The following is a 26364-nucleotide window of genomic DNA, read 5'->3' as shown; positions in this document are numbered from 1 at the left end:
CATAAAAGCCCTGAGAGGCAGGGAGCCTGGGGAGCCATTACTGAGGAAGGAGCTGCGTCTGCATTCTGCTTCCTCCATCATCTACAGCAGCACCCCGCCCAATTGTGTAAACATGTAAAAGGCCCAATCCGACTCGGAATAACACACGTGTTAGAGCTGTGCAATTAATCAAATATTTATTGCGACCACGATTCCCACGATTAAATCTGCTGCGATATTGACGTTTAAAATGCTCCGCTCCATATCGAATCAAGCGCTTCCTAAACTTAACAGCCAGCCCTGAGGCTGCCATGCTGCTGCGTGCGCACCATGCAGCAGCAGCAGCCTTTGAAAAAACTTCCCAGAATGTTGCAGCTGCAGAGTAATATTCTGTATATTGGCCGTACTACTACAACAGGGGGCAGACGGGCAGAACCAAAAATTTCGGTCAAATCTTTCTTGTTTTTCTATTTCAAAGTTGAATTTCAAATATAAAACAAAGTTGCATAAACACTATGTGGCAATTGTGCATGACCAATTTAACAGAGGATTTAACAGCGACGCACTAGTAAATATCAGAGTGGTGGCAAAGCACAGAGTCACACAGCGGACGATGACCCACTCTGAGTTTTAGCAATCATGGATGTGTGTGTGTGTGTGTCAGAGAGAGGGCTGAAGGAAAGAGACACTGTGACTATCAATCTTTAACAGTTAGCTCTTACATATATAAACTGCCGTCCTTTCCTCTATACTTCATACCTTTCTTCTCTTCTCTCTCACTCTTATTCTCTCTCTATTCTTATCTCGCTCCACTCTATTCTCTCTATCTGTCCTCTCCTGCCCTTTCTCCTAATCTCTCTAATTTCCTTCACTCTTCTCTCAACATGTACAGTCTTAGTCTCATCCTCTCTTTAACTTCGTTATCATCTTCCTCTCCTCATGTTCTTTACACTCTTTACCTTCCCTCTCCTCTCCTCCTCTCCTCCCTTTACAACATAGCAGGTCTCCTTCCCTCTCCTTGATTTAACCTATCATCTTTCTCCTCTCCTTCCCTTCCCTTTCCTGTCTTCTCTTTGCCTTCTCTTTTACACTCTATTCATCTTCTTCTCCTCGAAATACAGCGAGTCTGAGGCACGCTGCTTATCTTACCGAAATGAGAGCCCAATTTCCTTTGCTCAGAACCTGCCCCGGGTCTCTTTCATTGTGGGCTCTATAGCCGACAGCCTCCTACAGTTTGTTTATTCAATGCATTTACTGAATTACCCGTGGCTATTTACCCTGTAGTAGCTCCCTGCCAAAGCAGCGGGGTTCAGGCAAATTGGCATAGCAGGTGCTCTATAGCAGACAGACCAATCTGCTCTGATAGGTATACCGACCCAGAAGCACTCATACCCGGTGGAAAGGGAGAGAAACAGAAGTATTGCAGCGGCGCAGCCGGAATCAGCAACCAGCAGACTGGTTATGTTTGCTATTCGCAGCGGCGGGGGATTGGTGCGTCCAAAGAAAGAAGGAAGACATACCTCTGCAAACGTTGCAGCACCTGCCATCTGGTAGGATCTGTTCAGCGATGGTGCAGTTGAGCTCTGGACAAGTTTCTGTGACTTTCACCATCAGGCCATTCTGGAAGGACAGGACGGAGGCAAAACATTACAATTTCAACGCTTGGGTCAAATGTGTGACAGTCTGTGCATTAAACAAGATTTTCACCAGAACAAATACACCATTTGAGGTAAAAAATTACACTGATTTGTTCCAGGTCCAGGGCTCAAACTAGGAAGCTTCCCATCGAAAGCCCACTTATTTAACCTTTTTGGTGTGGTATGCTTGTTTAAAAAAATACAGATGTTTCACCCAGGGGTCCGCTGTTCCCATCCCATGGAATCAACATTGACGTTATGCTTGTTAAGTAACATTGACTTTACGCCTCTTACATAATGTTGTTATGCTTCTTAAGTGAAGTTAAGAAACTGAGTTTTTTTATAACCTTAATCAAGTAGTTTTGTTGCCTAAACCTAACCATCGTTTGGCAACTTTAACCACGAGGCATTGTGCGTTTCTGAACGCGTGATATGAGACTAACATAGCGTATTTATAAAACATACTTTTATACCATTGCCATCATTGGTTTGCAGAAACGTACAATGCAAACTTTTTTTATTCTGGCAACTGGGTTGATTTTTCCAATTAGGTTCACCTGCCAGCCAGACATCACTCACATCAGTCTTTCTTTTTGGAACGGTCATATCGGTTGTTGATTGAAGTAGGGAAATACAATAACAGGCGGCAGATGAAAAGACTAACTTGCCGTGAGAAGGTGTGAACTTGCTGACATACTCTGCAGTAGGATGACCTGGTGATACTGAGAGTGGTTTTTTAAAAGGTAATTATGGTGATTGTTATTGGTCATGTCATGTACATTCATGTTCATATAGTTCCATGCACTTTTCACCCATTGCACGGACAATATATATGTGATTTTAATTATCGTTGGCACAGATCAGAGTATAACACATTCAGCTTAATCCTGCTAATTAACCCTCATCCTGAGCATCCACGCTTTATTCTATAATTCCAAATTGTTAATTAAATTTTTCCCCCTTCATATCATTGTTTTCTGCTTGAATCTTTTTTAATCATAATTTGAAATACCAATGTATTGGGGTCAAAAGCTCAGGTTGCCGTTTTAATAGATGAAATGTTTTTCATGGGTGATGATTTAAAGCATCACACAGGGCGTAGAGGCACTCTGTGAGACAGCAGAGCAGCAGACGCAGATTTCCTCATGTGCTCTGTCTATCTTCGTGTTCCTTTCCTAAAATAATAACCGGTTTTGTTTTCTTCAGATGGCATTGATTACATAACTAATAATGTTTTGAGAAAGATCACAGTTCTTGGGGTCTCCAGGGAACTGTTGTAGTCACAACAACTACAACAGACTGACAGGTGATTTGTAGTTTCAAAAACACGTCAGTAGGGTCATCAGCGATGTTGAGCTTCATCTGAATGACTTTAAGAGCACCAGGCACCAGTTGTCTCTGTCCGTCTTATTGCATAACAACCTGGTCACACTAAGGTGAGGCTACCTGCCCTGGGGCCACTGTGGCTCGGTGTTAGAGCGGGTCGTCCGTCAATCTTCTGATTGACGGTTCTCATTGAAGCTAGTCCATGTCGATGTGTTGTCCTTGGGAGTTGTCCCTAAATTGCTCCCGTTGCTGTGTGAATGTGTGTGATTGTCAGATAGTTCTGATGGGCAGGTGGCACCTTGCATTGTAGCCCCTGCCATCAGTGTATGAATGGGTGAATGACATGTCGTGTAAAAGTGCTTTACGGTCGAGAGACTAGAAAAGCTTTATACAAGTACAAGTCCATTTACCATTTACTCAATCCTGTGTCACTATATAAACCAGAGGTTCCCAACCTTTTTCCTTAAGGGACACCTTTTCTATCATTGGGTTAACTGACGACCCCCGAGTGACATATTTCATGGATTGTTCATATTATATTCAATGCATAACAACAATAGCACAGAACAACTGTTAAACTGTACAATTAACTGAAATAGTGAACGCAATAACTGTTCTACAAAATTTCTTTTGTAGAACGTAAAATAAATTCAATATTGCATTAGAGATGACTTTTCCTGTAATTTCTTTGCATTTTTAATACAATTCTCTGTCTGTATTGTGGATTATCTATTTTTCAACAATCCTTCATGCTTAGTACTTCATAGAGTATTCTGAGATATCCCTGACTGAATGATGCTGCCATGACAACAGAGAGGGTGGGATATAAAGGCTACATTGCATGAATTGGCATGAATACAGAGAGCAGCAGAAGCACCACTAAAGATGGGGAAACAAAGGGAGATCGAACACTGTGTCATCTTCCCCTGGTGCCTTTAAAACAAATAGCAGGCACAGAGCAACAGTAGCAGTCTGGCTGCTCTGTCAGACCAGACCTCTCAAGGTCGAAAACATCGACTCAGATCCTCCTTCAATTCAACGCCGTGCTATTCTAGGAACCATGTTAGCTGTTTCCCACTGTCATCTTTTAATTGTACAGCCTTGCACTGTGAGTCTTTTATGAGCGAGAACAACTAACTGATTGTTTTGGTTTGAAAGCCTGCACAGTCCACTCTCATCAAGGCTATTTCTGCTGCTTTTTGACCAACATGTCTTTTATACGCTACCTGTCCATCCCCAAACAGCAGACAGATAAGAAATAGAGCGACTAGCTGCCTAGCGCAAAAGCTACACCAATGCCGAGCTGAGAAGAGAATAAAAATATACTTAAAAATGCGTTTCACAACCCAAGACTATTTATGCAAATAGCTTATTTTATCTGACATAAATAACTTAAGTAATTCTATTTATAATGACGTAAAACATACTACGATTACCTCCTCACAGTTGTACACTGCCGCCAACCAGTCAAAATGCAGTTTACAGAACTTTTTTGGTATTTTTGCTCAACAATTTTGCTTAATAAACACATGATCATTTTCAAAATGGTTGTCCATATATGTTTGATTAACTGTTGATCAACTTATCGACTAATCATTTCAGCACTAGCAATAATATTCCATCATGTCAGGCAGCCATGATGAGATCAGTAATGCCACGAGTGAAGGAAAACACACAGCATTGTTTTTTGGTGACAATTTGAGCTGCCGAGTGTCACTTATCCGAACAGATGGCACGGCATAGAGGGCGTCGTATGTTCTACAGATGATAGAGCCCCTTGAGGATTTGTTGTATAAAGCTACATAATCAAAATGGACTTATTCCTCTCTGTCAATGCATAAATTCATGGATGCTTTTCACACTTCCCACCACCGTGACAGCAAGAGGAGAGTTACATTGTGTGACATGAAGAAACGACATGAAAATATTCACATGCTGAAACATACAGCTGAGATTCATGGATCAAAAGCTCTGACTAAAGAGACCCCTGGAAGCCTCAGAATAGAACTTCCCAGGCCCCTTTCTAAAAGTGTCCAGAAATTGGTCGCTAAGCAGGGTTCAAATCTAGGAGTAAAGGTTGGCTGTAATTGCTCAAAATAATGATGTTTTGAATTGCCCAAGGGCAAATAATAACTTCAGGAATTCACTGTGCGTCTCTTTGTGAGCAATTGCAAAAAAAGCAAATTTTTCCCCTTAAAGAGAATCTTTAAAGATAAATGGTTCCTCAGTGAAGAAAGCTCACCTCTGTTCAATGGTGAACTGGAATAATGACTCTAATTATAATACACACGGTGATGAAGCTTCTATTCAAATCAGGCCTTTGTGTTGCTGTGTTTCATATTATTTCTAATTACCTGGTTATCTCTCCATTAGAGAGAAGGGAATAAAAAAAAGGTAGATTGAACAGATTGGGGGACGGATTGGAAAACTAATATGGCCCGCTGGCTAATTGAATAACACACCGAGCGGTCCGCCACGCATAATCAGTACACATTTACAATGAAAGAGAAGTGCTGCATGGTATATCTGATTGAAGAGCAGAGGCCAAATGCTGGTGAAAGATGTTAAACGTTACCTTGCATTCCCTGCAGCTCCTGGATAAAAAGCGCTGGCCTTCAGAAAAGGTCTGGCCCCTGTAGGTGCATTTCGCTGCGGGCACAAAAAAAGAACATAACTGCTTCAGTAACACAGGTAAGTACAGTAACTACGATATACCAGGAAAATAATAATTACTCAGACATTGTCAGCTCCTGTGGTACTCTCAAAAATAGAAAAAATGAATGCTTGGGGGGGGAAAAACAGACAAAGTTCCCCGCCTGAAGTTCTGCATAAGTTGTTCATGGCTTGTGTGCATAAGTGGAGAGGAAATGTAAAGGCGCATTAAGAATACAACAGAGGAGAGCCTTCTGCATATTCCTCCGGCGATGAAGTAGAAATAGAAAATGAAGCACATGATACGAAGTCCTGCTTTTCTCCTCTCCAGGGTGCAGGACCGCGGAGCGCTGAGTCGCAGCTCTGGACCGCTGCTCCTCGTCCGTCTGTGCCAAAGCTCTGATGTTCACAGGGGAGGAAGAGGAGGAGGAAGGAGCGAGTGGAGGGATGGAGGGAGGCAGAGGAGGGCTGGAATTATTCAAAGACAAACTATCCTTTAGGGATTGAGTGTTTTTGCCGTATAGCGAGAGAGACACAGTTGTCTGTGTGTCTGTGAGCCGCTACCTGTGTGCTTTATATTAGAAATAGAGCTTCCATTTCAGCTTCCATGACTGTGATCTCTGCTCTTGCAGATAGTTTATTCTGGTTTCAATGTGCCAGTAGAGCATCAGCCACAGTCAGCAGCCCTCTTGTTTGTATCTTCAGTGGCTCTGGTTGCAGTGGTACCTTCAAAAGGATGTAAAGCAAACAAGCTGAGCTTGCATGTAGGACTGTGAAAAACAACAGCATTGGTGATTTGTTCAAATGCAAACAACCTATGTTTATGTTCATTAATCCCTGGCCTCGAACTTTTGTGGTTGGGCAAATAACTAGCAAAGAGCAGGAAGTGTGACACTGGTACACTGCTGCAAAACATCTAAGAGATGACTTTGGCTCTTCCAGAAAGGAACATGTGGAGAAAATCAAAGCTTGACAGACTTGCCGTGCCTAGCTACCGTTGCTAGCTATGATCGAATAACGCCGTTTGAGGAAGGGTTTGGTAAATTGTCAATGATTCACGCTTTTGTCAAACATTTATTTGTCATTACCTCGTATCAATGTCCGACCATTGACTGGAAGCCATGCAGCATCCCTCCTTTGTTGCTTCTATTACTTCACCATCCAAATAAAAAGGATAGCAACAGTCCTCAAAGGGTAACTTCAGTACTTTTCAACATGGACCCGATTTGTTTTCTTGTCTAACTGACAATGATTTCTGAAATTAGTCCAGAATGGAGTAAGAGCGCTGTAGACGGTCTTCAATGTAATCCTATCAGGGCAAACTGGCGCCACCATTTACGTCCACTAAAAGTGCTTGGTTTTGCCACTAACAGACTCAGGCTTATTTCAAGCGTCAGACATTATGTAGTCTCCGTTGAGATATATTGATAAAACAAAAATGATTATAGAGAAGAATTGATTTTCAAGAAAGCAGCTGTGGCGAGATGACATCATTCTTAGCGTTATGTTGGTTTTAGAGAGAAAATATGACCCACAGTAGAAGATCTGAATCGTGGTAGAAGTCATGGTATAGACTGAGCAAAATGAAAGTCATTTTACATGTGTGCTGCTGATACTCACGTCGGCATTTCTTGCAGCAAGTCCCATCAACGTGTACAGGCAGCGAGTCCTCTGAGCAGTTTGCTGGAGGACAGAATATCCTGCGACACTCCACCACACCATTCTGGAAGAAACATCAGAAGCAAACATCCAATGCTCACTGTGAACATTCGGCTTTTGCATAATGTTTGCAAAAAAAAAAAAGAAATCAACATGTCGCCTACTTCTTTTTATCTCTCAATTTACACTTGCTCAAGCATTCACGGAATTCTATATCTTTATCTGGAAGAGTTAACATATATAACACACTAGGCACTGGGGGTGACCGTGGCTCACTGGCTTAAGAGGGTCAACGGTTCGATCCTCGACTGGGAAGTGCCAAAGTGTCCCTGAGCAAGACACTGAACCCCCGGCTCTCCGGGCGCCTGTCATTGGCAGCCCACTGCTCCCTATATACAGGGATGGGTCAAATGCAGAGGTCAAATTTCGTGTATGTGTATATGACAATAAAAAGGGTTTCTGTTCTATTTTCTAGGTGTGATGTATGCGCTAATCCAACTCCGCTTACATTACAGCTCAACCCTGAATGGGGAATGCTTTTGGTGTAAGCACCATGCAAACCAACTCAAAACTGTTCAGAATCCTACCTTCGAGAATGCAATCTGAAGCTGAAAGCTATCATATTCAGGAATAAAGAAAAAAAGTGATTATAATGTCAAACAATCAGTTAACAGATTCATCATCGAGCGCTGGATGGCGGGTACTGAAAGCGAGCGGGCTGCTGATAGCAGGTAGTTATTCGGGCCCTGAAGGACTGCCTTCATTTTTTGAGGCTGATATCTCTCTCTGCGAGCGCCTCCTCATTTCATGAGTCATCGAAAATGGTTCCCCCAGGACGCCGCGGTTATCAGTTAATGCCATGTCTGCGGGAGGAAATCGGACTAAACTCCACCCTGTGCTTGATGCGCAATGATGCAGCAAGTCTAATTCCCCGGGCCCCGGCATGGCCTGATTCAACACATTTCAAAGTCTGGCTTCTGCAGTATGTATGAGTGCAGACAGGGAGGCTTATTAGGCATGTGTGGGGGGGCGGCGCTTGTTAGGGGGGGGCGGACAGGAGGCAGGGAGACATGATGCCGGGGCTGGGAGGTCTGATGAGAAGACAAGTTAAGGGGAAGTAAATGGACTTCACTGTGTTTACCCAATTAAATAACTTTTTTTTACAAAATCCTTACTGGTTAAATTACCGCAACAAATATCCAGTTTACTGACATGTTTTAACACTCGATCATTTTGAAGCCTAGAAACTGTTTCCACATGGTCCCAATCACCTGAACGGAGCTGGGTAAAGCTGTCTTTTCCTTTTTAACGCCACACAGGCTTGGAAGGAGCACTTCCTTCTCTACCCTCTCCAGACATATTTATCTGTTATGACTGAACAATTGTGTTGCTCTCAACAAGTGCCATTATTTTGCCTGATTATTGTACCTCCTGATTCCTTAATGTATAGTTGCCTGTTGTTTTTTTACTTGCTGCCCCTCTTGACCAGGACTCCCTGGCAGAGGAGATACTGTATCTCAACGGGACCTAATCTGGTTAAATAAGGAATGAATACAAAATCTAAAGGTGGAACTTGATGTTAAGGGCTTAAATAAACTTAGACTTTGTTTTTGATTTTCTTGAATCAAGGGTCTAAGGACAGAGGGTAACACAGTTTGTACAGATTGTAAAGCCCCCCTGAGGCAAATTTGTGATTTGTAACATTTGGCTATATGAATAAAATGGACTTGACTATGATGGAGAATATTTTCACAGTACAATAGTTGAAAGCAGGTGCCTCAATCCTTGATTGTGGGAGTGAAGGTGACACTCACCTTACATGCACAGTTCCTGCAGTTCTCTGGCTCCACCCACAGCTCCTTATCCCGGTAGACCGCGCTGTTGGTGCTGCAGGTCCTCTCGCAGTGACAGCCCTCCAACTGGGTCAGCCGAGACTCCGCGTAGTTCAACTGAGGACGAGCACAGAATCAGAAGTCACAATATCAAAAGTCGCAAGTGTGCGTGCAGGTTAACCCCAACCACCAACCGCCCCCCCCCAGCGTACCCCGGTCGGTTTTCACTGAGGGCTGCTCCGCTGGGAGGTGCTCATTAGAAGGGCACAGAATAATAAGTGATCATCATTCAGCTCACGCTCCAGACCTCAGGCTATAATCTACTGAGAAATGACAGACAGGACTGACAGCCACGATCCTGCCTCACTCCTCTTTTATTCGCACACACTGATCTGCCCTTCCTCTTCGGCTTATTTCATGCCCAACACCTGTCTCTCCACAGAAGTGATGCATCTCTGACTGACACAAGTGTCACAGGGCAGTGTTACAGGGAGGGGCACGGAGTGTAGTACGCACAAACCAGGATTAACTTTAAATCAGGATTTAACAACCATGTCTCTTAGAAATTCTGTTTATTTACTATTAATTTATCAAGTATGGCAATTATTGCCAAGTATGTTTTGGCACGTAATTGCTGGCTGGATCATGTTCACAGCCAACGTTTATTCCAGTGAGGAAAGGCCCACGTTATTTTTTTGCAAATTTTGAGTAATTTGTCAAGACAATCCTGAGACTTCGAGTTCATGAAAATGGACTGGACGGACGGAAGGACGGACAAACAACCTGAAAACATTATGCCTCTGCTGCATCCGGCGCAGAGGCATAAAAACGCGAGACATGCTTTATTGCAAGAGCTTATACTGTAGGAAAAACAAATGAAACATGGTGTCAGTCAAGTTTTTGAAATGATGTCTAGAACATTTTGCGACATAGCAAATACAAAATGATTCCTTATTCGGTTAATAAAAAAAGGTAAGGGAGGTGGTCCTCGCCAAATACATTTTCCGTTGTATATATGCTGAATGTAATTTCTCGGAGAAGGAGTTGGATTAGGTCACAAGCCCTGTTGCTCCAAGTCTTAACTCAAACTGGTGCATCTTGCTGATCCATGTGAATTGTGGTTTGTTTTCTTAATATCATTCAAAGCAACCACATGTAGATCAATAGTAAATATATAATATAGATTACATATATCATTTTTCATGTTGAAAATCAGCAGCACCTATTATAGGTGCTTTATATAGCACCTATTTCTCTGTGCAGACAGCCCACTGCATCCATCAAAGCTCCCTCTTGGCCTTGAGTAGGAGCTGGCTGGTTACAGACAAACAGCAGTTCACATATATAAGTTAATCAATCTATAAAATCTAAGCACAGTCTGACCCACATGTATACAGTCCTGTTTGAAAGGTGGAAAGGTGGGGGAATTCAAAGGTCCAATTGATCTGAGCAGCAAGGGTCAACTCAGAAATTGCAGGTCCACTTAAGACACTCAAGAACGCTCTGCCTCCGCCCACTCTGCTCCTCCGAGACCTGCCCAGCCACAGAGTCAGAAGGAGAGGGCTCGCCACAAAATGATAGAGGCTTCTCAGTAACGAAAAAAAAAAAGAAATAAAGAAAATTGCCCGGATGTCACTTAGGCTCTTAACTTCATCTGGAAGAGTCTCAGCTGGTTTCTGGAGAGCCGTGTGAGCTGTGAGCGGTAGAGATGTGTCCTGTCAAAGCCCCAAACAAAATGTTTGAAATGCAGTTTCAAAGGCTGAGAGGCTGCCTCGAGGCACCGCAGAGGAATACGGTTCCTGTACAGCGTGAGCATCAAATGGCATGGTGATATCACACAAAGTATTCAAGAGGCTAATAGGCATGTATCTCCTATGGTTGATACATGAGCCAGAGAGACATGAGAGAAATACAGAAATAAAAGCTGAAGACAAAGGGGAAAAAGCTGCATTCACACCTTTAATCTTTTTTGTTGGCCTGCATGTCTGAAGGATATGTCACACATGTTTAAATTCTGAGACCAGATCAATGTTGGGCCAACAATGTTTAAACCTTACACAGCACTCCAGGCATGAAAATCTATGGTGTAGGTTTTAATTTATAGTTAGTTTATAGAGTAGATTTCACCCGCTGATACTGCAACAACACTGATGTACCAAATATTTTTGAGAAAGAGAATGGTAGCTACACTGTACTGCAGCTATGTACATATGCTGCGAAGATACGCCTTAAGCCCTTAAAGGGACAGTGTCTAGGATTTGGAGGCAACTAGCGGTCAGGATGCAGATCTACCAGCAGCTGGATTCTTGCAATGTCAGGAGATGATGGTGTAGATGCTGCAATGGCATCAGTTATATCAGAACAGACGAGTGTTTCTTCATTGAAAGAACAGCAAAGAGCGGCTCGGAAACTCTTTCTTGATGGAAATGGTATTTTCGCTCTTTGCCGGATTCCACATGGAACCCGAAATCCAATCTATTTGTGATAACTGGATTCATTCTGTCAATCCGTCAAAAACAGCAAACAGCGCAAGCCTCCTTAAACTATCCAAACTAACTTTCCCTGAATCATCCTTAACACAGTAAACACAGAAATGTGCCTCCTGGATGCTATTCTAAGCGCATGCTGCGGGAAGCTACTTTGGGCTCAACTTGCCAGGAAATGAAACCAGCTATTATGCAATAATAACAAACATTTATACAGCTGACACAGGGACCCTGAATCCTCTGTTATTACTAAGAAGACTGGATATAGACTCAAAACCACTTTTATGGCTTACACACGAGGGAATCCAGTGCAGCAGCAATGGAGGAGAATCTTGAACAACTCATGCATCAGTATATTTATATAGCTATTGTAAGCAAATGGCTTATGGCTTAAGAATAAACAGGGAGCCTGGAACATGATATGCGAATTTACAATTTTGGGGCCCCAAGAGAGTTGTTTTCACAGGGCGCAGAATTTCTGGAATAAATAAGCTGATTAAAATTCACGAAATGTGATGGTATATAGGTATTCAGTTCACCCATAATATATACATTAACTCTAGCTGCATCTATCCATGCAGCCCGTTTTGAGATATTGCTTTTATTTCTTATTTTATTTGGACTAATTCTTCCAGCTTTGTAGGTAGAAATGTGAGAGACAGAAACTAGATGGCTACTTAGCACTAGAGGTAGGTGAGATTTGTTTTGTAATTCGGGTGGTCTAACCCTTTAAAGAGGGTAAAGAACGATGTATCTGTGTTGATACTCCATGCTGGAAAATCATAAAAAAAAAAAATGTATTGTGTTATTTTTACTTTGTCTTTTGGCATAAACACTTGCTTCTTCACACAAACACAGGTATGATACATGCGAATGATGCCGTGCTAATCCAGTTCTTATTGTCATCTCACCTCGCCTTGACATGATACACTCAGGACCAAGCAATTATTCACCCCACGCTGATTAACTCAAATCTCTACCGCATAAAGGCAGACAGCCATTTAACGCTTGAGATGACTGCTCATACGACTCGCAACAGGGCGGATGCAATGAGGTCAGGTGGCAATAGGTTGAGGTGTGTTCATGTGGAGGAGGATGCGTTGACACAGCGGTCGGGTAATGATCTTCATTTCACCCTTATTTAAACCCAAAATTATTCTATGGCTCGCCTGCCCGCCACAATGTCCTTGCTCCATTCACTCCCACCGGATAGCGCTCACTCATGCACACAGTCAATCACACACACAGTTATGCAGATGTTACGTCCCCCGTGGCTGCACTGCCGAAAGCACACCACCTGTTAGCCTCCTGTTGTGCCAATGGAGTCGCCATTTCCTGACACCTTTCCGTTTTGGAACACCTTACAAAATATGTCAAAAACACAACCCAAGTAGCACATGCTGTTTCAAAGCTACTGACAAACCATATCTTCTGTCTTCTAATCATGATGTGGATCATCTCTGCATCCTTAACCGGCCACACTAAAACACCAAACAGGGAATGACCTTCAAACTCAAGTACGGTTTGTACTTAAAAAAAACATAAGCTCATAAAACATATAATCTCCCGTCCTTCCCTTAATCCTTCTTTCCGTTCCTACTTCAGCTAACATGAAAGCACAAAAATCCCCAAATTTGAGGTTTAGGTATTTCCCCCAAACAGCAGAAACTCAAGGTCTTTTCAGTTTTAGTGCAATTGCAACTGAGCAAACTCAATCTGCTGAGCAATGAGTTCAAAAGCTCCAGGAAAGGCGAGCCAGTGGACGGGACTCCCTAAGAACTTGGTATTTCACTCAGATCAGCGTCATTTTGCAGGACGTAGTCGCGCACGCTTCGACGAGCTCCGTGACTGTCTCCCATGCTCTGAGTGCACGTTCATGATCATGTTAGTTTTGTACAAATAATGTAGGTCACTACTTTTAATTAGCTTTATCGAGTTTTAATTAGCTCGTGACTATAGACAGTGTAGGCACCTCGGTTGCACTGTTGCTTATCCAAAAATGTGTCGCGCTAAGGTTGGATCGTGTCCAAAAAAATAACTCACGTTAGATTAAAAATGGTGCCGCGCGCTCTGTATGCCCTTGGAAGAACTTTTTAGGTTACGGTTTTGCGCGCAGAAAGTGACATGACGACCCAACGCGAGCGGGCAAGAACGCGCATCGGACACGCATCACTGTGAGAGGCAGGTTGCAGCGTCAGCAGTTATTTACAAGCTCTACTGTTCATTACTGTCATTCTCAAGGAGCTATAATTAATTCCTCTCTGCTGTTACGATGCAGATGTATATCCAAAGTGAAAACTGTTCCAGTGTTTCATCACTTTAATCCCGAGCGATTGCAAAACTGCAAAAAACTAAACCGTGACAAAAGATAATACGAGGACTTCTGGGACCATGTAATTGTCTGTTTGCTGTTCCCTCTTACATGCACATTAACATCTTTTCTGTTTTTTTCTGGGTCTTTTAAAACCACTTCAATCCACGCTCACAATAACAACTGACAGGATAATCATATTTTTTAAAGACAGATTAAGATGCTGTTTGTTTTTCTTTCCCAACAATAATTTCTCTCTTTTTTAGGCACCCTCTTGTTGAAAATAAATGAGGTACTGAGGAAAAAGAACAATGCACTACAATGAAGACATCAAATAAATTAAAGGATTCAGTCGTCTCCCGCCGTGGTTGAGAAGGAAGTTATTTATTCATTGTCATTTATATATTTATTTGCTTGTCAGCTGCAACTGGGAAAGATAATAGTGGATCTTTTCACAGGATACACTGACATGGTTGCCAACATTTTACATATTCAGTGGTTCTTTTTTTATCTGTAAACCTGGCAAACATCTCTGACACCAATAAATCAGCATCTCACTAGAAGTCAAGTAATCCCTGTCTGTTTGTCTGTGTCTGTGTACATGGATGTCCTTTGCAAATGTTGAAACCTTTCTCACTTGGCGGGTGTATCGCTAGGGACCTAATGACATGCAGTACGGACGTCGGCGCAATTTGGCCAGATGGTGGTGCTATTACAACATACTTTACGTTTCTGACCTGTAACTTTGAACTGTAAGTCTCCTAAACGTTGTTCCTGGATTCTGCAGGTCCAAAGGAATCTATCTCTGGCACTGTAGCAGCATCACCGAACTATAAATCAAGGAATCCTTCACATCTCCAGAACCGTCCGTCCAATCTACTTCATACTTGGTAGGTGCATTGCCGGTAAGACAAGGACTTGCAGTTTCAAAGCTGGTTTTGACAGGCGACAAGTTCACTATTAATAAACTCTGAACAGACAAGTGACCAGTACTCTGTACAGCAGCGTAGGCGGGGCTTCAGGCCTCTGGTGACTGAGTCGAGCATGTTGCAGCAGGCTTTTAGAGGTCGCGGCTCGTTGACTGCAGTTCACTTTTACTGCTGGATGCTGGATATGCTAATGATATAACCAAACTCCTATTCACTTCCATGGCATCAACAAGTAATCAAGGGCAAAGCAATCGAACCTCTCCGAAAGGGCATGCAATCCGAACGGATACTACACTAGTATTATATAGGCTAGTGAGTCTGGTGGTGCTGGTCGTTTTCTGTGTGGGAGGTTGCTCCTTGTTCTTACCTTCAGGGTCATCTTGGCCAGCAGCTCCTGAAGGTCCATGATGCCTTGCACCAGGCTCAGGAAATCGCTGCAGGTCGGACAGGCTCAACGGAGGAAAGGGAAAGCACCAAAACAGGGAAGAAAAGGAGAGGAAGTGCAAGACGGAAGCATTTAGATAGGTGACAAACAAAGCAAAAAATAATAGCCTCACTATATGTATTTGGAAACAGCGCATGTCGACCAGCAGCAAACAAAAGGGAACCCTCACACATCTGTTTACCCTTTGTCTTAGGCTTGTGGCTGGTGTTAGTATCAATAATAAAGCGACAAGGTGTGATTACACGCCTTATTGATTAGTAACAGAGACAGTGGGACAGCGGTGGCCTTCTATCTTAATCTGTTTGACAGTAAACAGATGGAGAAACGAGGCGGGGAGAGAGGAGGCTGCACTGAATCTGAATTACAGCAAAATAAAGATTGCTGGAATAGAGGGAGATGATAAAATGAAGGGGAGGCTTTGTCTGTGATCAGCGGGGAGAGGTCACCACCAGCTGACACGTAGCTCATTGCGGTCCAATTTTATAACGGCGCACAGAAATAGGGAGTGTTCTTTTTTTTTCTTTCTACTCCCAGTGTGTGTTCAGAACACTATGTACTACTGTGTAATCATGATACTCACTGCGGTTAAGGTTAGGACACTGTGTAATGTAGCCGTTGGGAGCGAAAATCAGCTTCACATCCTGGATGACGCCCTGGCAACACAGAGGGAGGGGTGCAGGGAAAAGACAGGAAGAGTTACACATGGAGTGGCAAGTTCATGGGATATGTCTTTGGATCTAAAGGAAGAAAAACCTGACAGAAAAAGACTGTGGAGTCCACAGCTATGCTAGCAGCCCTGTAATGCTAACATACTGTTGTTTAAAGCTGCAGTTGGTACCTTTTATGCAAATAGCTTTTTATCATATTTACTTAAAAAACTGTCACTATATTCTGACAGGAGTGCATGAGACAGATGATCTGTGGAAACAGCAGGTTCCGCCACCTTTTAGTGTTCCTAATGGCATTTGCAAGATTATGCAGTGCCTAAAGGGGAAACAACCAAGCAGAGTGGAGCCGACAATCACTGCTCAGGAATTCCAATCAAACTGTCAAACTAGGCAGTGCTAATCAAAAATGATTGAAGATTATTTATTTTTTTACTGTATTGTCCTATTTGTCGCCTCAAATGTTTTCAAGAGCATATTTTAATGAACTGTTTACCTTTAAGACAGGACAGTTTGCTCCGGCTGGAGGGCCTGACATGGCGGCTGGGCCACAAATGCTCTCATTTTACAGCGCAACATTTGAGACGAGAAACAATAATGTAACATAATTTCTATATTTGACCAGCGCTGCCTAGTTTGACAGTTTGATTGGAATTCACGAGCATAACGAGCAGTGATTGACAGCTGCGTTAAGAGTCTCTTCAGCTCTGATTGGTGTTTTGTCTTCGGGCGCACTTCATGCACTACAGTCGGGACGACAATCTGAGCAAATATGAAAAAAAGTAATTTTTTCATAAAAGTTACCAACTCAAGCTTTACCAGGTATACTGTTTACCATCTTAGGATATCATGTTAGCATTATGACATTTACCATTTTCAATTCACAGTCAAATGTTATTAACAAACACGTCGTTTAAAAAAAAAACTTGAATCCGCACCAAAGCTGCAAAAGTTGTCTAACAACAAATGATAATGCTTACATTTTAGAAATGGTGAAAAACCACCACAGGAAATGTTTTGAAAAAAGAAACCTAATGCAATGCAATGTATACAGTCTTCATTCCTAACTGAACTGAAGCAAATGTACTTCACAGTGAAGTGAATGGCCTTTCACCGCTAGAGCTCTCTTCTTTGTCAATCACTCCGAGTGACAGGCTCCATAGGTGCAGGGCTGCTAAATGGGGGGCTCCATGATGACCACAGAGAACAATCTTGGAAAAATAGGCACCCTCTCGAATGGAAAAGCTAACTTTTAAAACACCGGTGTGCTCACACACGGGGGAACTATAATTTCAGCATTCCTTTAAAGTGGCTACTGAGAACATGCTGGAAGAACATTTAAATTCACCACCTCAAGCACAGTTGGCGTCAGCTTGTCTCTCTCTCGCCTCTCTATGTGTACGCGAAATCCATTTACAGTGCATTTGGCTAGCCTGGATGCAAGCAACACCTGCCTCCATTTCAAACAGAGGCACAGGGAGAGGGAGCCTTGAGGCGAACAGGCTTGGAGCACAGATTGAGAACTAACACACACACACACACACACACACACACACACATAGAGAGAGGCCGTGCGGGCAGTGGATGGTGAAGAAGAGATTGTCAGTGTCACTCACAATGAAAATGAGGGTGTAGTTCACAGATGCCTGTCCCAGTGGTCCACACACATCACTGTCAGTGATGAGTAGGTCATTTCGATCTGAAGACATAAAACCTCTCCTACACACACGCGCGTGCACACACCTGTTTCATGCCTTTGCCAAAGCAGATATGTTTTAACAGCACTATTCAGGAATAATGTCTACACTCCCATGGTAAGTCCAGCCCAATTGCACAGATGCATTTCAGGTCATGTACAGCACAGTTACAACAGCAACAGATTTTCTATTGTTTTGTCTCTGTAGGATAGAAACATTGGATTTGAAATTAATGGGGTAAAAGTGCTGACTTTCAGCTTTAAAAGGTGCACCAATCAATATTTTTATAGCAACAATGAAATGAGGGACCGCAGTTAATAGGAAGGAGGTCTCTAAAAGTGATGACGCCACAGAGACCAACTCTGCGGCTACAGAGACTTTTAAAGCCTATATTAACTCTTGTTGTGTGGTTCAGCTTCACTGCATTCATCAGAAGGCATACCTTTAAATCCGGTGTATCCTAACTGCCTGCACCAAACGGCAGACAGACAAAACCAGTGACTAGCTAGCAGCAAAAAAAGCCTTTTTTTCCTCTTAAAAGGAGTTGGTAGAGACCAAACCAGAGTTAAAAGACAGAATATTATGTACTTATTTTCATCAGGATGACTTCAATGTCTCCTTGATGTATTGTTTAAAGTTACTGTTAGGAGCTTTTAAATGGTTATGAAACAGTGTAAATTTAATAAAGATGCCTCTCTATCAGACGAGATCATGCGGATTCCCCAGAAACTTCAGCTCTGACTCCAGCGAGGCCTCCGGCAGCGGCCAGCCTACTGCAGACGGACCCAGATCCACCTTCGACCTGCAGTCGGGGCTCCGGCGGGAGGAAGGAGAGCAACTTTCCAAGGCAATAAATTGAGTGGGTTGTGCGGCAACTTCATCTGCCTCAGTGGCCAAAAAGTTAATGAGTGCAGCCTTGAGGAGGTTTGAGGGTGTTCACATCCACATAGTGTGAGACTATCTGCCTTTTTTTTTTTATAAATTGTCCCAACACCATCTAATTTTAGGACGATCTAGGGATGAACAGGCGACAAAGGTTTATTTTATGGCCAAACAGTTTATTGTCTGTCCAAGTGAATGTGAGTTTCCTCCACACAGATACACAGCATCCTGTTGAGAGATATGAATAAAAAGGGCTACAGTTCCTACACTGTTCATCTGATGTGTGTGTGAAGATAATCAAAGTGAAGCTGAAAGTCAGCACTATAGAGACAGAGCAATTCAAAATGTGTCACTTTCCAAATACTTATATGTCGTTGCAGTCTTGACTTAATGCAAAATGTGTGTGTGTGTGTTTATACACATGAATTAGAAACAGATGTTTTCATACTGTTAAAAATAATAAATAATGTAATATTAAAAATAAGATACAAAATATTAACATAGTATTGGTTTAAGGTTTTGTTATGGTTCATGCTGGGATAAGGGAATGGATACATCCAACGAGGGTCCTCACAAGTAGTGCAAATATGTGTGTGTGTGCTTATGTGCGGATTATGCATCATTTGTTTCTTTGTGTCCCCAAACGTTCACAAGTTCACTCACCCTTATTACTGATAAAATTACCTTCTCTTGTCTTGTCTGCTTGCTTGTACAGTCATAATTCCCAGTTAGCTTGTTTATTATAGTAATAATGGGCCGGGCATATTTGGCCGGCACTTCGCCTACAGGCAACATTGACAGAATTTTATTATCCTGGGTAAAGCTTTATCCGGTGATTCTATTTCCTCAATTTGATCATGCACCACATGACCTTTCCTCAGTCTAGCCAGATCTGAAAACTTAAGCTCCACCTGCGGTTCATCTCCCAGGACTAAAGCAGCGTCAACAACACTCATTAACAAGTATGAGAGGGGAGAGAAAGAATGCAGCTGAGCAGAGAGAGAGAGAGAGAGAAAGAGAGAGAGAGATGGTAATGATGACAATGATCTCCACAAAGAATTTACTTTTTCCACATCTCCGCGCTCCATTTGACAGCTATTTCCATGCACTACACAACATCTCGATGGACGATAATGATTCCGCTCGGCCTGTGTCCGACATACTTTGACCTCTGTGTTGGTGAGGGATTGTCATAATAAAGTGTCAAAAAACTCAACATGCAGACATTAGGGGCTTGAACGCACCACAAACAACAAGCAGAGATTGCTGATTTGTATTTCAATTTCAAAAACACACTTTTGTTTTGAGGTGGGCTGTTATTGGTTAGTCGCACTGCTGCAGCACGAAGTAAAGGAAAACAAATAGAACATTTACCGATCAATAACGCACATTATAAGCAGCTAAGTTTAGGGCGTTTTCCCAAGCCATAGTCCGTTTGGCTAGTCTGAATCGGAGTGAAGTTGAAACTTTTGGTTCATTCTCTATTTAGTCTGATTCAGTTTCGCAGAGCACAAATTAAAGGGGTGTGTAAAAAAAGAACACTTTTTGTTTTGTCTCGAAGGCTGTCAGCTCTATGCAGAGGATGGAGGACTTTGCTGTTGAAGTTTTGAACGTCAATATCTTTGTGGACGTCTTTTAGCCCTGATGTCAAGCAAACATCGGACGAAGTCAGTTCTCACCAACTCATGTTAACCTGCCGTTTGCCTGTGTCCAAATCGACAAAAGCCCCCGCAAGCAGCCTTAGTTACAGGTTTACTTCCTGCAATATTGTTCAAACTGCAATTAAAAATTTGATTAAAACAGCTGAACACTTTTATTCCAGTTGACATCTGGTCGTTCACTGTGTTGCTTAGGCACTCAGCCTTAGGAAGGCATGTACTACTGCACAAGACGTCCTAACACAACAAGGATAGAAACTATAATCCACAAGCTAATAATGAGTCAACAATGTGCTTCTTCACAAATGAAAGAAGAATTGAGTCTTATTTAGTCATCCTTGAGAGAACAGAAGTATAAAGAAATCCAGATATAAACAACAAATATACATTCAATGAAAATATAAATGATTCAAACATTTATACAAAAGCTCCAATCCTCCACATTCAGGGGTTAATACCTGGGTACCACTATAAAGGAGTCTCACAGCATCAGTGGGAAAACATACAGCTTTTTTAAAGTTCAGCTCTTAATAAAGAATTTGAAATTCATTCATTCATTCATTCATTATCCAAACCGCTTATCCTGTTCAGGGTCGCGGGGCGCTGGAGCCGATCCCAGCTGACATTGGGCGAAGGCAGGGTACACCCTGGACAGGTCGCCAGTTCATCGCAGGGCACATGTAGAGACAGACAAACATTCACGCTCACATTCACACCTACGGGCAATTTCGAGTCTCCAAATAACCTGAGCTGCATGTCTTTGGACTGTGGGAGGAAGCCGGAGAACCCGGAGGGAACCCACGCTGCAACGGGGAGAACATGCAAACTCAATTTGAAATTCATTCTATAATATGCTGATTTTTTTTTTCAGTTCATCCAATGAGTTTCCTTTTGCTACTTCTACTTTTAGAAATAAAGTTATTAACCCAAGACTGCAGTGTATTGCTACTGATGTAGGTTTGAACACCAGAGGAGACAGAAGACAGCCACATGCAGGGAGAGTAGAAGACAGACTGAGTGAGCGATCTAAGCTCTGCATCTCTCATGTCCAGGTTTGGCTTTTTCCTTCATCACGCTGCCTTATGTAATGCGTCAAAGCTTTCCGTCATTGTCCGTAGTAGATTCATTATCATCCCATGGTGCATGAAACACCGAGCCTTTCACAAAAGCACCGGTTCCAAACGAGCCGGCGGTGTCCCTGAGGAGTCAGCATCCTTGGCACAATGGATTCTAGATAAAGATAATTTATTACAGTTCCTCCTTCAGATGGAGAGGCTCCCGGGAGGAGGCGGCGCAAGGACGAGGGGCGTCTCGAGCCACTGCGAAAGGCTCAATATGTTTTATTTAAAGGCCTAGTTAGCTCATTGTATCATTATCCCCACTCCCGAGTCCTGAATGGGATAGATTACAGCTGCGGCTTTAAATCCACCTCCTATCTCCATCTGCAGTGTTACTTCTTTCGCCTCTTGCCTCTTTATTCTTTTCTCTCGTTACCCAACATGCCCTCCACCCTTCTTGGCTTTAGACACAAGACGTAAGCAGCCTCTATTTATCCCCTCATCTTCAGCAGGTAGATGGGAGCAGGTGGGAAAGACTGAAGGGAATAGAAAGAAGTAAAAATGTAAAGTTTGACAATGTCTTTTGTCTCTGTCCATATCTGTTTCTCTCTTTGTTTGTATGTGTGTGTGTTCTTAAGAGCACTGCACGATATGCCTGGCCACTGTTTGCCAAGAAATAATTATAGCACATAACTCAAGCCTTAAGCCACCACTTGTTACTTTTAAATTTCTGTTTGTGTGCAGCTTGAGCACACGAGATAGAAGGTGTTAATTTGTTTTCAAGGTGGTTGTCGGCGTATTGGTCATTGGAGAGAGCTGAGCTCGGTGTGTCCCCCTGTTTTCAGTCTCCATGCTAAGCTAAGCTAATTAAAGACTGAAATAAAAGGATTTTAGTAAGTTTTTGTCAAACCTTCTCGTTTATTAAAGGGTGCAAAATGCAGTACCTGGCCAGCTGCTCCAAAGAAATGGGGGGGGGGTTGGCAGAATTTCACCTCCACTACTGGCACCATACAATCTAAATTGACAGTCACCAGTTAAAAAAGATAAATATATAAAAGCCAACCGCTTACTAACAGCAGGGCAACGATACGCAAAATTCACCCACTGAAAGCCGGTCAGAACAACTTTTATCTTCTAATATTCTGTCTTTAGTTCACGGTATCTGTGTGTTTGTGCTACTGTGTATGTTTTAAAAAGTTTGCTCATTGGATTAAATCCAAAGTGGCAGAAACGAGCAAACAACACAGTGGCATATTTGGCATAATGTCAGAAATGTTACTTCTTGAAACCCTGTTGATAATGTTTGTTGTCTTTTATGTTTTAAACTGAAAGTATTGCCAAATCTTACACGTTGCAAAGTAGACAAACAATTTTAACTCAAGCTGAAATGTAGCTTCGTAGCTAGCTAGTAGGCTAACTTACCAAGACTTGATTGGAACCAAAACCATTAACTATTACTCATGGATTATTTTCAGATATATGTGGACAAGCTCACATGGAATTAACAAACTATACCTATAGGTTTCTTTTTCTGGAAACTTCTTGCTGTGCAGGAAATTCTGAAATATGTTGTCTCATGAGTATGCATGAGACAACAGCAGGCGTATAATTAGGTTACTGTTACTAAAAAGGGTGTAGCTCTAAATGGCCCCTCTGATACAATGTGCAACAGGTCCTTGATTCAATATTTTACAACTGCACCTGTCAGCGAGCATTCCAATTTATCTCGGCATAAACCTGAAGGGACTCCGTCACTTCACACAAGCCCACGCACATCCACACCATCTGTCTCTGCTGCTGACAAACACTTTTGAGCGCTCCCTGCACATGGAGGGTAGACTCTGAGCACTAAGCCGACTGCGGTATAGGGAACTGGCTGATGGAGCTGCATCTTTCAAGAAAAGAGCTTCCCTCCAGAAGAAGGAGCTCCTTGAAGCCTCGATGCGAGAGGGGATGGAGGAGGAGGAGGGAGGAGGGACAGCGGGCTGATGTGCAGCAGCGATACTGTCAAGCATAAGGGGGAGAAAGTATTTACACTACAGTAGGGTCTGGTAGCTAATCAATATTACGTAGATGTTAGATCGAAGAAAGAAAAAAAAGGCCCATTGATTGCACGGTGGGTGGGCGGGAGAGGCGGGAATATCGAGAGCATGTGCATGTGTTGGTGACACTCGGCCACATCCCGTCACTGATGTGAACGCCTGCAGGAGCCTGAGAAAATGAGCGGTGATTAAAAATTGACAACTTTGTAACGGGCTCGGGGAATAAGCGTTCCAAAGCATACACTGAGCGTCTTCTGGTTCCTCTGAGGGCCCTCAGTACTTCTTCCTTGTATCTGCCACTTGCCCCCCCCACCCCCCACCCACACACATGCCAATTACACCAGGCGATCTCGAATGCGAAGCACGTTCAGGTGCTTGAAGGAAGTGCATGTGTGTATCGGTCTTACCTTGAACAGGCCGTGCTTGTGGCTGTGCTGGCCGAGCCACACTCCGCTGCCCGGGGTGAGCTCCATCTGAGGAGGGTCTATAACCCGCTCATAAATCCTGCCAACGACAAATCAGAAGGGAATGCTTGGTTATGATAACGACACGGGCATAAACACATTTCCCTTTTTGTCCTGGTTTGGCAGTAGCACTGATCCAATACAGCTGAATAGTAAATCCAACAGACTGTGTGCTCCCTCACGCCCTCCCTCTCCCTTCTTGGGAAGCAGTTGAGTGTAGCGCAGAGGCTGCTCTCCTCGAGCATGACAGCCAGTCTCGCCCGTGGCCCCGTAACACGGTATTCATATCTGGACCTGTATGTAAGCTGGATTAACAGTCCGACTGCAGACAGACACAAATAGGCTTTGGCATTAGCGAGGGAAACATCCTCGGCGTTATTCAGCACCATTTTTTTTTTCCAGTGAGGTGGGCCTAACGATGCTGGCGAGCTCCGGTAGGCCTCTGTGAGGATGTCAAAGAACGATTTGTCAGGTTTTCTCCTCCCCCTACTCACATTAGTAGGAGGAGGTGGAGAAAACTTCCTGGCTGAGAGCTACAAGAGTAGCAAGCTGATTTCTTGTGTGGCTTAAAGTAAAAAAAACGTCCTGTTTTTTAGTTGTTTCTAAAACGGAGAAGACAGAAAGGTCAAGCAGCTGGGCAGGTGATTGGTCTTGATATATGACTGAACCGATCCCATTCACTAACTGTAAAATTCAGTCATTGTCATGCTCATACTTACAGCTCCGTTAAGCAGCATTTTTTTGTTATTAACACCGAGTGAAATGACTTCCTGTGATGTGAAAGGCTAGGGCTGCTAATCCCTGCAGCTCTGCAGCTTTCAAAGGTTTTGTCAGCTTTTTGGTTTTGATTTGCCTGCACATATGGTTGACTACTAATGGCTGTCACCAACCCCCCCCCCCCATAAAACCATGGGTGGCTCACACAAACTACCTGCCTGGCACAAAGTGGAGAAGAGACATTTCTCTCAAGACTTCAATCATTCATGACTACAATGCCTGCGTTACATTTGACAGGTGAAAAGAAAATGAGCTCCATTAGGAGACCTTTATGGCCATGTGTTTCTGCTGCATGTGTACTTTAAGTTACATTAAAGCTACTACAAGGAGCTCTTCCCACTGCAGGTCGAAGGCCACAGCGAAGCCGGATCTGGGTCTGTCTGCGGTGGGCTGGCCCCGCTGGAGTCTGAGCTGAAGTAGTCAAAAACTATCCAATGCAGCTTTAATTCACAGCTAAATGTATGGAACTTTAACATTTCTACTCTCATTTCCACTGTCACAAATTCAATTTCGTGACATGAGATACAATCCTGATCAAATAAGACGACTTCACGGTGAAGACGATAAAAAAGCATTTGTCCTCCAGTGACAGAATGTATTAAGTACAAAACAGCAACAGAATTTGTCATCTGAGTCACAGCTAGGCTGTCATGCTTATAAGAGAAAAGAACAACAACAATGCCACGGCCACACATCACTAATTATAGGTCTGTTACTTTTATGCATGTATTTTCAAAATAATGTTCTTTTATTGCTATAATTTACATGATCTAAATAGCAGCATGTTAATTTTTTGTGCTCGATGTGTATTGTAAGTACTGCAGTGCAGCAATGCTGTTTATGCTGTAGCTGTCTGATTTCCCACCTGCTGGGCTGGCTGTCACTGCGGTAGAGAATGTAGAGGTCATGTGATTATACTCTATTTTGTCTCCCCTACCTCACTGTCTTTGCCTCCCTCACCTTCCCCTCTTGTCAGCAGCTCAGCAGCAGTGAAGACTGGGAGTTTCACGCGGGGAACATTGGAGAGAGAGCAGCGATGCCAATTAGAAGAGCGATGCGCTCGCGGACATATTTGCATGGTCTGACACCACATGCTGCAGCCATCAACAGCTAATTATAGAGGACATTCACCAGTCAACATACTGTACCGTGTGATTAACAGAGCTCTTCTATCACCAAGGTGCAGGATTCAATGAATAATAGCTCCAGTTTACAACACAGAACAGAGCCATTCAATTTTAAAAATTGCCTGCCTGTGCATGAGAGATTCACAGGAAATGACAAGCCACCTCATTCAGCATTACTGCTTGTAATTTAATGTCCCTGATATCAGCCTCACTGTTAACTGCCCGCTCTCCCACTGCCGTATCAGAGCTGTGTTAAGTTACCACGTAATGCTAACTTAACATTTCCTACTGCTTGCTGCTTGTTCACATTAAAAGCATTCATTTAGCGAAAACACAGGGTGGCTATTATTCTGGAGCCTTCCACAGGAAATGCAATCAATTTGTCACCGAGGTTAGTGGCTCTACAAAACAGGACAACAGTGTGGGCTTTTGTTTTTTTTAACAACAGTTTCAAATATCGCAGGGAGTAATGGAACATGTTAGAGCAACAACAGTGAGCTAGATTAAGAGCTGCAGGCAACTCCCCAGCAATGTCACTAATTCCACCATGTAGGCCTGTGAGGAGAACGACATTTGCTGGACGACACACAACCAAAACACAAAAATGTGCAATCAGGACAATGTGCAATGACATGAAAAATATTGAGGACAAGTCCATATGTTTTACCATAAAACGATTAACGTAAAAATGATTGAGGTCATTACCTTACATCGAACAATAATGGATACCGTAACCCC

At 43.0% G+C, this 26364-nt stretch overlaps 1 protein-coding gene across 3 annotated transcripts in view; it reads right to left on the bottom strand.

Annotated features, from left to right (window-relative positions):
* Nucleotides 1–26364, bottom strand: part of LOC116384004 (protein kinase C-binding protein NELL1) — a 233874-nt gene that overhangs the window by 129342 nt on the left and 78168 nt on the right. For all 3 annotated transcript variants that reach the window (XM_031848251.1, XM_031848250.1, XM_031848249.1), the window contains exons 5-11: nucleotides 23666–23762; nucleotides 15837–15909; nucleotides 15179–15261; nucleotides 9068–9202; nucleotides 7215–7317; nucleotides 5518–5591; nucleotides 1500–1599 (exon numbers count right to left, since the gene is read on the bottom strand). In XM_031848251.1, the coding sequence (XP_031704111.1) occupies nucleotides 1500–1599; nucleotides 5518–5591; nucleotides 7215–7317; nucleotides 9068–9202; nucleotides 15179–15261; nucleotides 15837–15909; nucleotides 23666–23762 (665 nt within the window). The remainder of the gene's footprint in view (nucleotides 1–1499; nucleotides 1600–5517; nucleotides 5592–7214; nucleotides 7318–9067; nucleotides 9203–15178; nucleotides 15262–15836; nucleotides 15910–23665; nucleotides 23763–26364) is intronic.

The sequence above is a fragment of the Anarrhichthys ocellatus genome, unplaced genomic scaffold (genome assembly GCF_004355925.1).
Source record: "Anarrhichthys ocellatus isolate YVR2014 unplaced genomic scaffold, GSC_Weel_1.0 scaffold8, whole genome shotgun sequence".
Lineage (NCBI taxonomy): Eukaryota > Metazoa > Chordata > Actinopteri > Perciformes > Anarhichadidae > Anarrhichthys > Anarrhichthys ocellatus.
The sequence above is the reverse complement of the archived record's forward strand: the minus strand, read 5'-3'. Positions and strand labels throughout refer to the sequence as shown.